We start from the raw sequence: 14,402 nt of genomic DNA on the forward strand, positions 1-14,402 counted from the left end.
TCACCAAAATTGGTGAATTTTTTTCATCCATTTTAATATCAAAGGGGGAAGAAAGTACACAACATTTTCAGCATATTATGCTTTATTATTTCAAGAAAGGTAAAAACACAACTGAAACGTGAAAAATTTTGTGCAGTATATGGAGAAGGTACTGTGACTGATCAAGTGTGTCAAAAGCAATATGCGAAGTTTCTTGGTACTATTGACATTTTAGCCAAATAATTCTTTGCTGTGCATTGGAAGATGTTTAGCAGCACCCCTGGCCTTTATCCACTAGAAGCCAATATTGGGAGATAGCCGACATACTCAGAATATCCAAACCAATAAAGTTATTGGTGAAAATGAAAAGTGTGACTTTTATTTTACGTAAAAAAACTGAATGGACTTCTTGGCCAACCCAGTATTTTTTAAATAATCTCCTTTTAGGTTGAGTTCTTTACTGCATTAATTTCTACATTAGAAACATTTACTTTGTTTTTCTTACATTGTTGAATTTACTGGTTTTTCTGTACATTCGTTGAAGTTTTAAGTAACAAAAATACTAGTGATAAAATACCTTTGAAATATCAGCTTAAAATAAATTATTCATGTATTTTGAATCACTGGAGAGAGAATATGAGGCTATTGTAGATTCACTTTATATAATTTTTAAATTCAAAATATATAATTCCTGCCCTGACTGGTATGGCTCAGTTGGTTGGACATTGTCCTGCAAACCAAAAGGTCACTGGTTCAGTTCCTGGTCAGTACGAATGCCTGGGTTGTGGGGCTGGGTTGAAGGCCAGGTCCCTGGTTGGGGACATGCGAGAGACAACCAGTGGTTGTTTCTCTCTCACGTAGATGGTTCTCTCCCTTACCCCTCTCTAAAAATAAACAAATAGTCTTTAAAATATATATATATGTATATAATTCCTAGCAGCTGAAATTTATGTGCACTTTAAACATTACTTTCAATGGGCATGTGAAACATAAGTCAGTGGTTATTTAATTTTTCATGAAATATTTACTTTTTAAAAAGTAATATAAAAATATTATAAAGTAGTATCATTGTAATGATATGATTGAGAGTCCTTTTTTTTTTCAATAAGATTAGTAAATGTTATTTGCCATATCTGCTATCTCTTGAATACTCTGAGGGATTTGCTTTGTTTTGTTTTAGTTCTGGTGGTGTGCGACGTACACATGTAACACCACAAAGAGAAAAGTCAGGTATGATTAAAAACAAGGCTTTTAATTTTTTAAATGTTCTAAATTTTAACAAAAATAAAACTTAGTTTTTGGGTTTTTTTTATCCCCAGTGGTATGTGGAAGTTTATTTCATACACCGAAGCTTGTGAAGGTAAATATTCTGCCCCATTTTTTTTGTTATGTATTAATTGAGAATTTGACAACAGTGTAATACCTTTGATCTGAGATTTATAGTTATGTACCTGTGGTCTCACGTAGGAATTCAGAAAATTATAAATGAAAAAAATAAGTGAATTAAAAAATATTTAAAAAATACTCATCAGTGTCTTTCTATGTAATAAGCTGTTTTCTTTATTTCCAGGGTCAGACTCGGAAACATATTTCTGAAAGTCTAGGGGCTGAGGTAGATCCTGATATGTCTTGGTCAAGTTCTTTAGCCACACCACCAACCCTTAGTTCTACTGTGGTCATAGGTAATACTATCAAGTGTTTTTTTCTAATAAATTAAATGATGTTGATAAATCATCATCTCTAATACTTTGTGTTAAAAAGAAAATATGAAAAGGTAATTAAATAGTAAATAAATTAGGTGATCCTGTCTTTCATAAACATATTAGTTCAAAATAGTATTACCACATTTTACCATGTATAATGCATACTTTTTTGCCCAAATTTTTGAGGGGAAAATAAGGATGTGTATTATACATGGGTAGTGCTAATTCCATATCTATATAAATGCTTTTAATTCTTTATTTATGCTCATACATTAGAAGTGTAACTCTAGAAAGCAATAATGATACTGTATGCAAAATAATACCCTGGAATATGATAACAGGTTTTTTTTCTTTTTTTAGAGTATATTTTATTGATTATGCTATTACAGTTTTCCCAATTTATCACTCTTTATCCCCCACCGCCCTGCACCCCCCAACCCTCCAGCATTCTACCCACTTAGTTCATATCCATGGGTTGTACATATAAGTTTTTTGAATTCTTTGTTTCCTATACCACTTAATCTTTCCCCGTCTATTTTATGCCTACCGATTATGCTTCTTATTCCCTGTACCTTTCCGTCCATTCCTCCCCTCCCCCTCCCCACTGAAAACCCTCCATGTGATGTCCATTTCTCTGATTCTGTTCCTGTTCTAGTTTGCTTAGGGTTTTTTTTTTTTGTTTTTCTTTTTTTTAGATTCAGTTGTTGATAGTTGCAAGTTTATTGTCATTTTACTGTTCATAGTTTTTGATCTTCTTCAATTTCTTAGTAAGTCCCTTTAACATTTCATATATTAAGGACTTGGTGATGATGAACTCCTTTAACTTTACTTTATCTGGGAAGCACTTGATCTGCCCTCCCATTCCCGATGATAGCTTTGCTGGATACAGTAATCTTGGATGTAGGTCCTTGCCTTTCATGACTTGGAATACTTCTTTCCAGCCCCTTCCTGCCTGCAAGGTTTCTTTTGAGAAATCAGCTGATAGTCTTATGGGCACTTCTTTGTAGGTAACTCTCTCCTTTTCTCTTGCTGCTTTTAAGATTCTCTCTTTATCCTTAATCTTTGGTAAGTTGATAATGATATGCCTTGTTGTGTTCCTCTTTGGGTCCAACTTCTTTGGGACTCTCTGGGCTTCCTGGACTTCCTGGAAGTCTAATTCCTTCACCAGATTGGGGAAATTTTCCTTCATTATTTGTTGAAATAAGTTTTCAATTTCTTGCTGCTGTTCTTCTCCTTATGGTACCCCTATAATTCAGATATTGGAGTGTATAAAGTTGTCCTGGAGGTTCCTAAGCCTCTCTTCATGTTTTTGAATTCTTGTTTCTTCATTCTGTTCCTGTTGGATGTTTATTTCTTCCTTTTGTTCCAAATCGTTGCTTTGAGTCCTGGTTTCCTTCCTGTCACTGTTGGTTCCCTGAATATTTTGCTTTATTTCACTTTGGGTATCCTTCTTTCATTTTTTGACCAAGCTCAATCAGTTCTGTGAGCATTTTGATTACCAGTGTTTTGAACTCTGCATTAGGTTGGCTATCTCCTTATCACTTAGCTCTTTTCTGAAGTCTTGTTCTGTTCTTTCATTTGGGCCATATTTCTTTGTTTCAGTGTACTTGTTAAGTTGTAAGGGGTGGAGCCTTAGGTATTCACCACAGCAGGGCAACCCTCCTTGCTGCATTGTGGTGCTGTCTGTGGGGTCAGAGAGGGAACAATGCTTGCTCAGCTCTTGCCCCACTTTCCAGTGAACTTGTATGAGACTGGGAGTTGTTCCCACCGTGGTAACTCCAGCCATAGGACACAGTTGGCTCTGGGTCTCAGTTTCCCATTCAGCCACCCTGCTCGCATGGTCCACTGCTTTGCTGTGGGTTTTCTCCGCCTGCCTGTCTGCCCTATCTCCCTTGTCTCCCTCCTGCTGGTCTGGTTTAATTCCTTGATTGTCGGAGTTCCATGCAGTTTGATTTTCTGGCACTTCTGTTTGTTTCTTGTTTTTAGATTGGTTGTTATCCTCCTTTTGGTTGTGCGAGGAAATGAAGGGTTTCTACCTACACTTCCATCTTGGCTGGAACTCCTGGTTTTGTTTCTAAATATAAATAAGTAAAATAATTAATTAAAGAAGTAAAATGAAAGGTCCCTGAAAGTGTGGGCCAAAAACATGGATGCACATTATACACAGGAGCACATTATATGTGGCAAAATATGGTATTTTGTTTAGAGCAGACTTGTATGAATCAGAAGTATGTTATGTTGTATATTCTATAGGAGTCAGATTAATTTATTTGCAAATCAGAATTTTATTCTAGCAAAAATGCATTCCATTTTGATTCTTTAGCTGAAAAAATAAATTTGCTCTTTTGTTGCTCAGATGCAATAATACAGGTAAAAGCATGATAAAAATTAAAAAGTGTTTAACATATGGTATGCCTTTAGACTGTATTATCATCTAAATAAATGCTAACATCTACAGGCATTAGTTTTCAAGTCGTGACTCCACAGCTTAATCTGATTCTCCAAGTCTTAGCAGACAGTATCACCTTAGAGTCAGGGTCACCAAACCATAATTTCTTACCCCTTTGCAAATTGTACTAAGGAAGTGACTATAGCTTATTCACTGTGTTGATTGACCTTTCTAAATAGTATATTTGGGTCAGGTTTCTTTGAAATGTGTCATTTAATCCAGTAGTGTTTATGTCTTTTGATGTCTGACCAAAAAAATTTCTAAGTTTTTGCATTAACTGTACTGTATGATGTACAATACATATAGGTCAATTGAATTTTTTTTTTACAGTCAGAGATGAAGAAGCACCTACAACCATATTTCCTAATGATACTACTGCTGTAAGTAAATAGGAAAGATTGATATGCTGTTGTAGTTGCTTATAATTTTAGTATGCCATGAAAAATTATTTATCTTGCCTTTTTCATTCCTTAATTTATGATTTATCTAAGCCTTTGAGAAAGTCTCTAAACCTGTTTCTATATGTGATTTTCTTTGACTTCCTATGAGAAACTGCTGTTACTCTGTTTAAGAATAAGTGGAGGGATGGGAAGAAAAGGCATACAACTGTAATTGAATAACAATAAAAATTTTTAAAAGAATAAGTTGAATGTTTATGGATAATGAGAGTTTTTATATTGGTAATTTTAAAATATAACTTTTGTAGATTTTGAAAAGCTGTTCTTCTGATCATGATGGAAGTCTGAAGAAAAATGACAGGTTTATTCCTTCTGGGCCAGACAATGAAATCGAAAATCAAAGAGAAGCTAAAAGTCATGGTAAGTCTTTATGTTTATCTGAATGACTTTTTAACTGACATCATTGAAGTATTGCTCGTCTTAAAACACATTGCTTCTCCTTTCTGGATGACTAAAGTATTAAGAGTAGAAACTAACTTGACTTAGATGAAAATGTTAAGGCATCACACTAAAACAAGACTATTCAAGATATTGTTGTGACACAAAAACAAAACAAAACCAATTACTCAAAACTTAACAGAGATGAAGAATAATACTTATAATTAACAAAATGTGAAGACCGTATTTTCTAATTAGAGAGTAAATATGGTTGCAGAAATGCCAAAAACTGCCTAATTGTGTCATTGTCATATTGCATTTTTCTTAGTGTGTGTATGTCTGTATAAATGTAGGATTGGATATATGTGAGTGTGTATGTGTATAGGTATGTATATAAAATCATATTTTACTCTCAGTTGTAGAGCCACAAAATTAATTTGGACCATCTGGTTTGATAAATGTTAGAATATTAAGTACGTAAAGTAAGATTGGGTTAATTTTAATTGTGTAAAGCTGGTAAAGAAAGGTTATTGTTGATCAGAGTATGAATAAAAAGCTTTGAGTACAGTAGAATCTGCTTTATCAGAAGAACAGAAGAGTGGGTGTCCCCCATGCCCCTCCAAAAATAGCCAGTAGTCAGGATAACGTTTTAAAGGTTCAATTTTGTATTGTTTAGTACATACTATTGCTATGAAAAAAGTTGTGAGAATCATATAAATTATATGGTTTTATTATAAAATGTTATTAATATGCTTCTGTTTTAAATTTGAACAGGATTGGGAAATTCATTTGGTAAAGTAAGTAGCTGCAAAGACCATTTTGGAGAGTCAGTGGCTAATGTTTCAGAAGGTGAAGTACATGAAAAGGTTGGAGATATTTCTGAAGAAGATAGTTTCTCATTATGTGTTTCTAAATATAAAAAAAGAAATATACAAAAAATAAAAACTGACAAGACTAGGAAAAATACTTTCAATGAAACAAAAACCAGTGAATGTGAAGAAGCTAAAAAACAAATAGAAGAAAATAAACATTCATTTTTAGCTGAAATGGAACCAAATGGCAATAATCCATTAGATACAAAAATAACGAATCAGAAGCCCTTTGGGAGTGGAAGCGACAGAATCTCTGAGGACATTATACAGTCTCCAGCTTTCAAATGGTCTCAGCTAACCCTCTCAGGTCTAAATGGAACCCAGACAGGGAAAATACCCCTCCTGCATATTTCTTCTTGTGACCAAAATAATTCTGAAAAAGACTTCATAGGCACAGAGAAAGAATGTACCAACTTTATTACTTTAGAAGATTCTTTGCCACATATTTCAAGTGTACCAAAGACAGAGAAGACATTAAAGGAGGAAACAGTGGTGAATGAGAGAGATGAAGGACAGTGTCTTAAACCACATGAAGAGTACACTCTTGTGGGAAAGAACGTAGTGTCTGAAACTTCCCTAATAGCTTCTCCTCATCAGGGTATCAAAAAATCTCTGTTTAGGTTAAGAGAATCACCTGTAGAGACACCCAGTTCCGTTTCCTTAAATAATATGACTGATCCAAACTTTAAAGAGGAACCCGAAGCTTCTGAAAGTGGATTGGAAATATGTACTATTTTCTCCCAGAAGGAGAGTTCTTTATGTACAAGTTCAGTTGATAATGGAAGCTGGCCAATCACTGTCAAACATATGTCTGTAGCTTTGAAGAATACAGGTTTAATATCCACTTTGAGAAAGAAAACTAAAAAGTTTATTTATGCTATAAATGGTGAAACATCTTATCAAAGCTTAGAAGTAAAGAAAGATCAAGAATCAGGACTAAGTAACTATTCTGCCCAATTTGAAGCAAATACTTTTGAAGTACCATCTACAGTTACAAATGCTGATTCAGGTACTGTTCTGTGTGTGTGTGAATAGTACATACAATTATATGGATGGTGATAAGTTCTCTTAAATGAATATGTAAATCTCTTTAATCTTTTTAGCAAGCACACTGCCTTCTGCTGTTTGTTTGTTTTTTTAATCTCTATATTTTATACAGTTGACCCTTGAACAACACAATGGTTGGGGTGCCAGTCTCCATGCAATTTGAAATTTGAGTATAACTTTTGAGTTCCCCAAAACTCATTCATTCTTTGGTATCCACAAGGGGCTAGTTCCAAGATACCAAATCCTCAGATGCTGAAGTCCCTTATATAAAATGGTATAGAACAATGCATACAGTCAGCCCTCTGCATCCGTGGATTCCCAAACACAGATGGAAAATACTGTTTTCCATTTGTGGTTTGTTGCAGATAAAATACCTGGGGATAGGGAAGACCGACTGTACATTTATTGAAAAATGCCACATGTAAGTGAACCTGCTCAGTTCAAACCCATGTTGTTTAAGGGTCAACTATATTTAATAACAGGCAATGTCAACACGTTATTGTTTAGGCCTTTGATTACCAATGTTCAAAACCATTTCATCAAACTTGCTAGATCAGTATGCATGGTATATGTATAATCATTACTGTTGAGGCAGAGCATGTGATTTATAACCATTGAGAGATTGACTACATAATTCCTGCTTTAATTTCCAGTGTTTATTACATTCAAATTGGACAATTTTATCAAAAGGTTGTGCTATTTACTTTGTATTTTCAATAAAGCAAGAAAAGAGTAGGAAAAAAGCTAATAATTTCTAGCTAAGTTTAGTGTAAGCCACTCCTAAAATAAAGCAGTGATTTTTATGGTTGTTATATAATTTTCTTAAATATTTAAATTACTGAGAGTTATTACCATATCTCTGTACATACAGAGTGTGTACAGTGAAACTCATTTTTTTCCAGCAACAATGCATTTAATCAGTAAACTCTTTTGAAAGGTGATTTAGTTCCCTATGAGAAGATTTTAGTGGGCTGGAATATCTTAGCGAATAATAAGGTTTGGTAGAACTGGAGTACAGAGGAACTGTTTGAGATTTGGATTAATTTTCAGAAAAAAGTATTCAATGTTATCTGTATCAGTTAAAACCAATAAAACAGTTAATATGTAGTAGTGGTCACTGATGAAAGAAAATGAGATTAATAATTTTGACTTGTTAATAGGAAATTCAGATAGCTAATTTAAAATTGAACAGAGCAGCCCTGGCTGGGGTAGCTCAGTAGATTGAGCGTGGGCTGCAAACCAAAGGGTCGCTGGTTTGATTCCCAGTCAGGGCACATGCCTGGGTTGCGGGCCAGGTCCCCAGGGGGGCCACATGAGAGGCAACTACACATTGATGTTTCTCTCCCTCTCCTTTCTCCCTCCCTCCCCCTCTCAATATATAAATAAATAAGAGCTTTTTAAAAAATTGAACAGAGCAGTTTAACTCACTTGCCTTTATAATTGAGATTATGTCATCTTTCAGGCCCATCATAAGTATAACTTGGTTTTAAAAGTTAACTTTTTCTGTATTTTTTCAATATGAAAGACTGAATTAACTGAAGGAAATAGTTACTTTTCTAATTCCTTTCCTTTGCTTTGCTTCTCCATCTTCTGTTAAACCAATATTAACAATGAATTCTTTTATAATTTTATTTTCTAATAAAATTACTTTGAGTTTTATATGAAAGCTACCTGCTTTTTGGAACTATGCACTAATTTTGACTGAGTTGATGCATATCACCAAAAAAATAGTAGGTCCTATTTATCTTTAGTTGGAAAATGTAGTAACTTCAAAATAGAGAATATTTATAATTCTTTCTGTTTTAAACCTGACGTTCACTTCTTGCTTTTCATGTAATTTTTGTTTTAGATACTACCTTTTTAACTTCGTAGAAAATATTTAGTGAATGTGATTGATGGTATTTTAATTGTATTTTGTCACTTTGTCTCTTTATGCATAGGTTTATTGCATTCTGTGAAAAAAAACTGTTTACAGGATGATTCTGAAGAACCAAATTTATCTTTAACCAGCTCTTTTGGGACAGTTCTGAGAAAATGTTCTAATAATGAAAACAATTCTTCTAATAAACTATCTCAAGACCTTGATTATAAAGAAACAAAAATTAATGAAGAAAAAACGCAGTCATTTATTACCACAGAAACTGATTATCTGTCATGTTTTCAGGAAAAATATTGTGAAGATCCAAAACACCAAAGAGTTTCAGACATAAAAGAGGTCTTGCCTGCAGTATGTCACCTTGCAATGCCACATTCAGAAATAGAATGTGGTGGTATTCACTTTCAATCCCAGGAAAGCATTTTATATGACCTCGATAATGTCAGCATTTCAACTCCTGACTCCAGGGATCCTCCATCAAACTCCATTGTGATTTCTAGGGGAAAGGAATCATATAAAATGTCAGAGAGAGTAAAATGTAAGAATTGTGAAGCTGGCTTTGATTTAATCAAAAATATTCCCATGGGAAAAAATCAAGGAATATGCATTTTAAATGAAATTTCTAAAAAATCTGAGCTGTTATCATCTGAAAAATACACAATAGCCTCACCTTCTGTGAAGGTACAATTCAACCAAAATACAAATCTCACAGTAACCCAAAAAGAAGAAGAAAAGACTGCTTTAATTTCAAAAATAACTGTCAAGTCAAACTCTGAAGAACATTTCCAAGACAATGAGAAAGATGTTGTCTTTGAAATAACTAATGAATGGAGTATTCCTCTTTTAGAAAATACTGAGGAACTTCAAGAGGCAGGCCTCACTTATATCAGAGAACCTGTTCTTAAGAACTCTACCATGGTAGTAGATACAGCCACAGATGACAAACAAGCAGCCAAAGTGTCAATTATAAAAGATTTTAACTTATCAAGTATAGTCCATGAACTTACAGAGAAGAACAGAAAGAATGTAATACAGCAAATGACTCTAGGTAAAGATTCAAAGTTAGACATGTCCTTGGATATAGATAAGAAATCAAACCAAAATGATTACATGGACAAATTGGCAGGATTCTCAGATCCCATTTCAAATCACAATTTTGGAAAAGGCTTCAGAACAGCTTCTAATAAAGAGATAAAACCCTCTGAACACAACATTAAGAAAAGTAAAGTGTTCTTCAAAGACATTGAAGAACATTTTTCTACTAGTTTAGCTTGCATTGAAATTATAAATGCCTCGTCAGAAAATCAAAAGAAACTAAGCAAACCTTGTGCACTTGATTCACAGTCAACTGATTCTGTGTCTGAATGTGTGCAGAGTAGTACATTTGCTTCTGATAGTGAAAATAGTCACACAATTCCTCCAACTTTACCTTTGAAGCAAGATTTTAATTCAAACCATAACTTAACACCTAGCCAAAAGGCAGAAATTACAGAACTTTCTACTATATTGGAAGAATCAGGAAGTCAGTTTGAATTTACACAGTTTAGAAAACCAAGCCACATGATACGGAATAATCCACTTGAAATACCTGAAAACCACATGCCTGTCTTGCATACCACTTCTGAGGAATGGAAAAATGTTGATTTTCATCTCACAACTAATTCCCCATCCATCAGTCAGGTGGGTAGCATCAGGAAGTTTGAAGGTAAGCAAAAGTTTGCTTGCTCGTTGAAAACCAACTGTAGCAAAAGTACTTCTGGTTATTTAACAGATAAAAATCAAGTGGAGTTTAGAGGCTTTTATTCTGCTCATGGCACAAAACTGAGTGTTTCTAGTGAAGCACTGCAAAAAGCTGTGAGACTGTTCAGTGAAATTGAGAATATTAGCGAGGAAACTTATGCAGCAGTAGATCCAAGAAGCTTCTCTTCAAGTCAATGTAATGATTCTGGTGTGTCACTGTTTAAGATAGAAAGTTATAACAATGATGAACATTTTAATGAAAAAAATAATAAAACCCAACTAATACAACAAAGTAATATTGAGATGACTGCTGGCATTTTTGTTGAAAATACTGAAGATCAGAAGAAATACACAGAAAGTGAAGATAACAAATGTACTGGTGCCAGTAGAAATTCTTGTAACTTAGGAGAATCTGATGGCAATGATTCAAGTAAAAATGATACAGTTTATTATCATAAAGAAGAAAATGGCATGCCATGTATTGATGAGCACAACATACATCTGAAGTCATCTGGTCAGTTTATAAACGGGGGAAGCATTCAAGTCAAAGAAGGTGTGTCAGATTTAACTTGTTTGGAAATTGTTAAAGCAGAAGAAACATTTCATGTTCATATGTCAAATAAAGAAAAGTTAACTGCTAGAAAGATGGGGCAAAACATAAAAGATTTTGATGTTTTTGATATATCCTTTCAGACTGCAAGTGGGAAAAATATCAGAGGGTCCAAAGATTCATTAACTAAAGCTGTAAATTTCTTTGATCAAAAATGTGTAGAAGAAGGATTGAATAACTTTTCAGATGCCTCAAATTCTGAATTACTTTCTGGAATAAAGGTCAACAAAATAGATATTTCAAGTTATGAGGAAACAGATACAGTTAAAGACAAAACATTGAAAGAAAGTAATTCAGTTGGTACTGAAAATCAATTACTGACTCTCCAATCAGGACTACAATGTGAAACCAAAAAGATCAAAGAACCTACTATGTTGGGTTTTCATACAGCTAGTGGGAAAAAGATAAAAATTACAAAGAACTCTTTGGACAGAGTGAGAAGTCTTTTTGATGAAAAAATGCAAGATAAAAATAGTGAAACCATTAATTTTAGCCACCGAGGGGCAAAGATACTAAAGGACAGAGAGGATTGTAAAGAAGGGCTTGAATTAACATGTGAGACCTTTGAAATAACTGCCCCAAAGTATGAAGAAATGCAGAATTCTCTAAAGGAGAAAAAACTTGCTTCTAATGACTTTGCCATGCTACCCAGGCTTTTAAGTGATAATTTACACAGACAAATTGAAAATTTCAAAATGTCAAATAATATCACTCTGAAAATTGGAAATACAGAAAAAGAAATAGCAAAAAGTCCTACAACTTGTTACACAAATCAGTCCACTTGCTTAGCCATTGAAAATTTGACTGTACCATTTTACACAGGACATGGTAGAAAACTTTCTGTGAGTCAGGCTTCACTACTTGAAGCAAAAAACTTGCTTAGAGAAGGGAAATTGGATGATCAACCAGAAAAAATAAATACTGCCAAGGTTATATGTTTAAAAGACTATCCTGAGGATTATGTAGAAAGTCCTTCATGTGGAAATCACTCAAACAGTATCATAACTGAAAATGACAAAAATCATCTCTCTGAAAAACAAGATTCAACTTATTTAAGTAACAGTAGCATATCTAACAGCTATTCAGACCACTCTGATTTTTGTCATTCCAGTGAGGTATATAATAAATCAAAATCTCTCTCAAAAAGTAACACACACAATTCTGGTATTAAGCCAATAGTAAAGAATTTCAAAGATGGAAAAAACACTAGTTTTTCTGAAGTAATATCCACCATAAGAGAAGCAAACACACATCTACAAACTGTAAATGAAGACATTTGTGTTCAGAAATTTGTGACTAACTCTTCACCATACAAAAATAAAAACACAGCCGTGGAAGTGGCTGTGTCTGATTCAAGTAATTTTGAGATGGGGCCTTCTGCATTCAGTACAGCAAGTGGTCAAATGGCCTTTGTTTCACATGGAACAAAAATCAGAGAGAGATTCGCAGACGACTGCACTAAGGTCATTATGAAAAACACTGAGTGTAAATCAGACACTGACCACACGAAAACTGTGGCAGGTTATTGTGACATGGTGGGTGATTCAGAGGATTTCATTTTTCCTAACTCTCTGGATAGTGAAGAGCATAGCATGTATTCATGTAAGATTTTTGCTGGCACTAGGAGTGAACAAATTCTGAAATACAGCCAAGGTATGCCTGGATCAGAGACAATTTCTGAAATGTTACCTTCTCAGATCAATTTGAAAGCTTCTGATACATGTAAATTTAATGCAGTCTCCTCTAATGCTTGTGGGATTTTTAGCACAGCAAGTGGGAAATGTGTACAAGTTTCAGATGCTGTCTTACAGAAGACCAGACCAGTCTTACCTAAGCTAGAAGAGAATATGGAGCAGCTTTTTCCCAAAGTATCATTTGAACCAAATGAAGAACATTCAGACAAGGTCACAAGAGAAGATACAGTGATACATCCCCCCTCAAATTTACTATCATCTGCTTTCCCTGGATTTAGTACAGCAAGTGGAAAACATGTTCCAGTTTCTGAAGGTGCCTTAAACAAAGTTAAGGGAATGTTGGAGGACTATGATTCACTCAGAACTGAATGTGGTCTTTGGCAGTCACCTACATCTGGACAAGATGTGTCAAAACTACTTCCTCTCTTCTGTATTGATAAGAGAACCCCAGAACACTTTGCAAACTGCAAAATGGAAAAAGCCTGCAGTAAGTTATCAAATAACTGTAACAGTGGAAGTAGTTCTTCAGAAAATGCTCACCCTTTTGAAGCTTTTCCATGTCTCTCTCAGTTTAAGCAGGACGAAGAACCCTTGGTTTTAGAAAGCAAAGCATCGCTTGTTGAGAACAATAGTCATCTATTGGGAAAAAAACAAGCTTTACTTAAAAATACAAAAATAGAAATTGGGAAACCTGAAACTTTCTCTAATCTTCCCATCACAACAAATAGAGAAATTTGTTCTACCTATTCCAAAGATCCAGAAAATTATTTTGAAACAGAAGCAGTGGAGATTGCCAAAGCTTTTATGGAAGATGGTGAGCTGACAGATTCTGAACTGCTAAGTCATCCCGAACACTTACTTCTCACCTGCCAAAACAAGGAAACGGCTTTGTTAAATTCAAGAACTGGAAAAAGAAGAGGAGATGCCTTTGTCTTGATTGGTAAGTGGCGCTTTTTTTCCTTTAGGTTTGCCAGTCACTTAAAATTAAGTCCTCAGTAATTCTGGCATGCTAGCTTATAGCAGTTAGGGTATTATACAGTAATCACGCTTTTCCAGATTTTCATGTATAGTTTGGGAGAATGTGACTTCACTCTTGACATCTGAGTCTGTGTACCAAGAAGTCATGTTTTGAGATTCTCAGTGTATTTTTAGAGATTATTAATATAGTTATAATTGAGAAATTACTGTTAAAACTTTTAATTTCTCTAGAATTGAAGCTCTTTATCTTGTTATATAACAGCTTGCATAATACAACTTTTTAACTGTTTTTATGTATATAAATACAGATAGCAGACTTTGGCTATTATTAACTTAAAAGATTGGTTTGGATGTCCATCCTCCTGGGTCTGTCATAGTGCCCCATGCCAGAGCAAGCCATGGCCTTGAACCATTCCCTGCACTCTGCCTGTAGGCTGCCAACACTGAAGCAGGTTGCACAGTCAGGGGTAGGAGGGAAAGACTGGTTTCTAGTTACAGGTGTTGGCTTGGTTTTTTTAAATCTAGGGAGTGTTCTAAAATCAGTTATCCTTAGCAGACAGTATTCTGGTCTTAGTGCCATTTGGACTATGTTTTAACTTCTCTTTAAATATATATATA

General features: G+C 34.4%; 1 protein-coding gene across 1 annotated transcript in view; it reads left to right on the forward strand.

Annotated features, from left to right (window-relative positions):
- BRCA2 (BRCA2 DNA repair associated) overlaps positions 1 to 14,402 on the forward strand; it is a 74,273-nt gene that overhangs the window by 7,607 nt on the left and 52,264 nt on the right. Inside the window, exons 5-11 of the mRNA XM_053920682.2 lie at positions 1,160 to 1,209; positions 1,299 to 1,339; positions 1,550 to 1,661; positions 4,462 to 4,511; positions 4,838 to 4,949; positions 5,742 to 6,848; positions 8,827 to 13,746. Coding sequence (XP_053776657.1) covers positions 1,160 to 1,209; positions 1,299 to 1,339; positions 1,550 to 1,661; positions 4,462 to 4,511; positions 4,838 to 4,949; positions 5,742 to 6,848; positions 8,827 to 13,746 — 6,392 coding nt within the window. The remainder of the gene's footprint in view (positions 1 to 1,159; positions 1,210 to 1,298; positions 1,340 to 1,549; positions 1,662 to 4,461; positions 4,512 to 4,837; positions 4,950 to 5,741; positions 6,849 to 8,826; positions 13,747 to 14,402) is intronic.

Source organism: Desmodus rotundus, chromosome 3 (genome assembly GCF_022682495.2).
Source record: "Desmodus rotundus isolate HL8 chromosome 3, HLdesRot8A.1, whole genome shotgun sequence".
In the NCBI taxonomy this organism is placed as follows: Eukaryota; Metazoa; Chordata; class Mammalia; order Chiroptera; family Phyllostomidae; genus Desmodus; species Desmodus rotundus.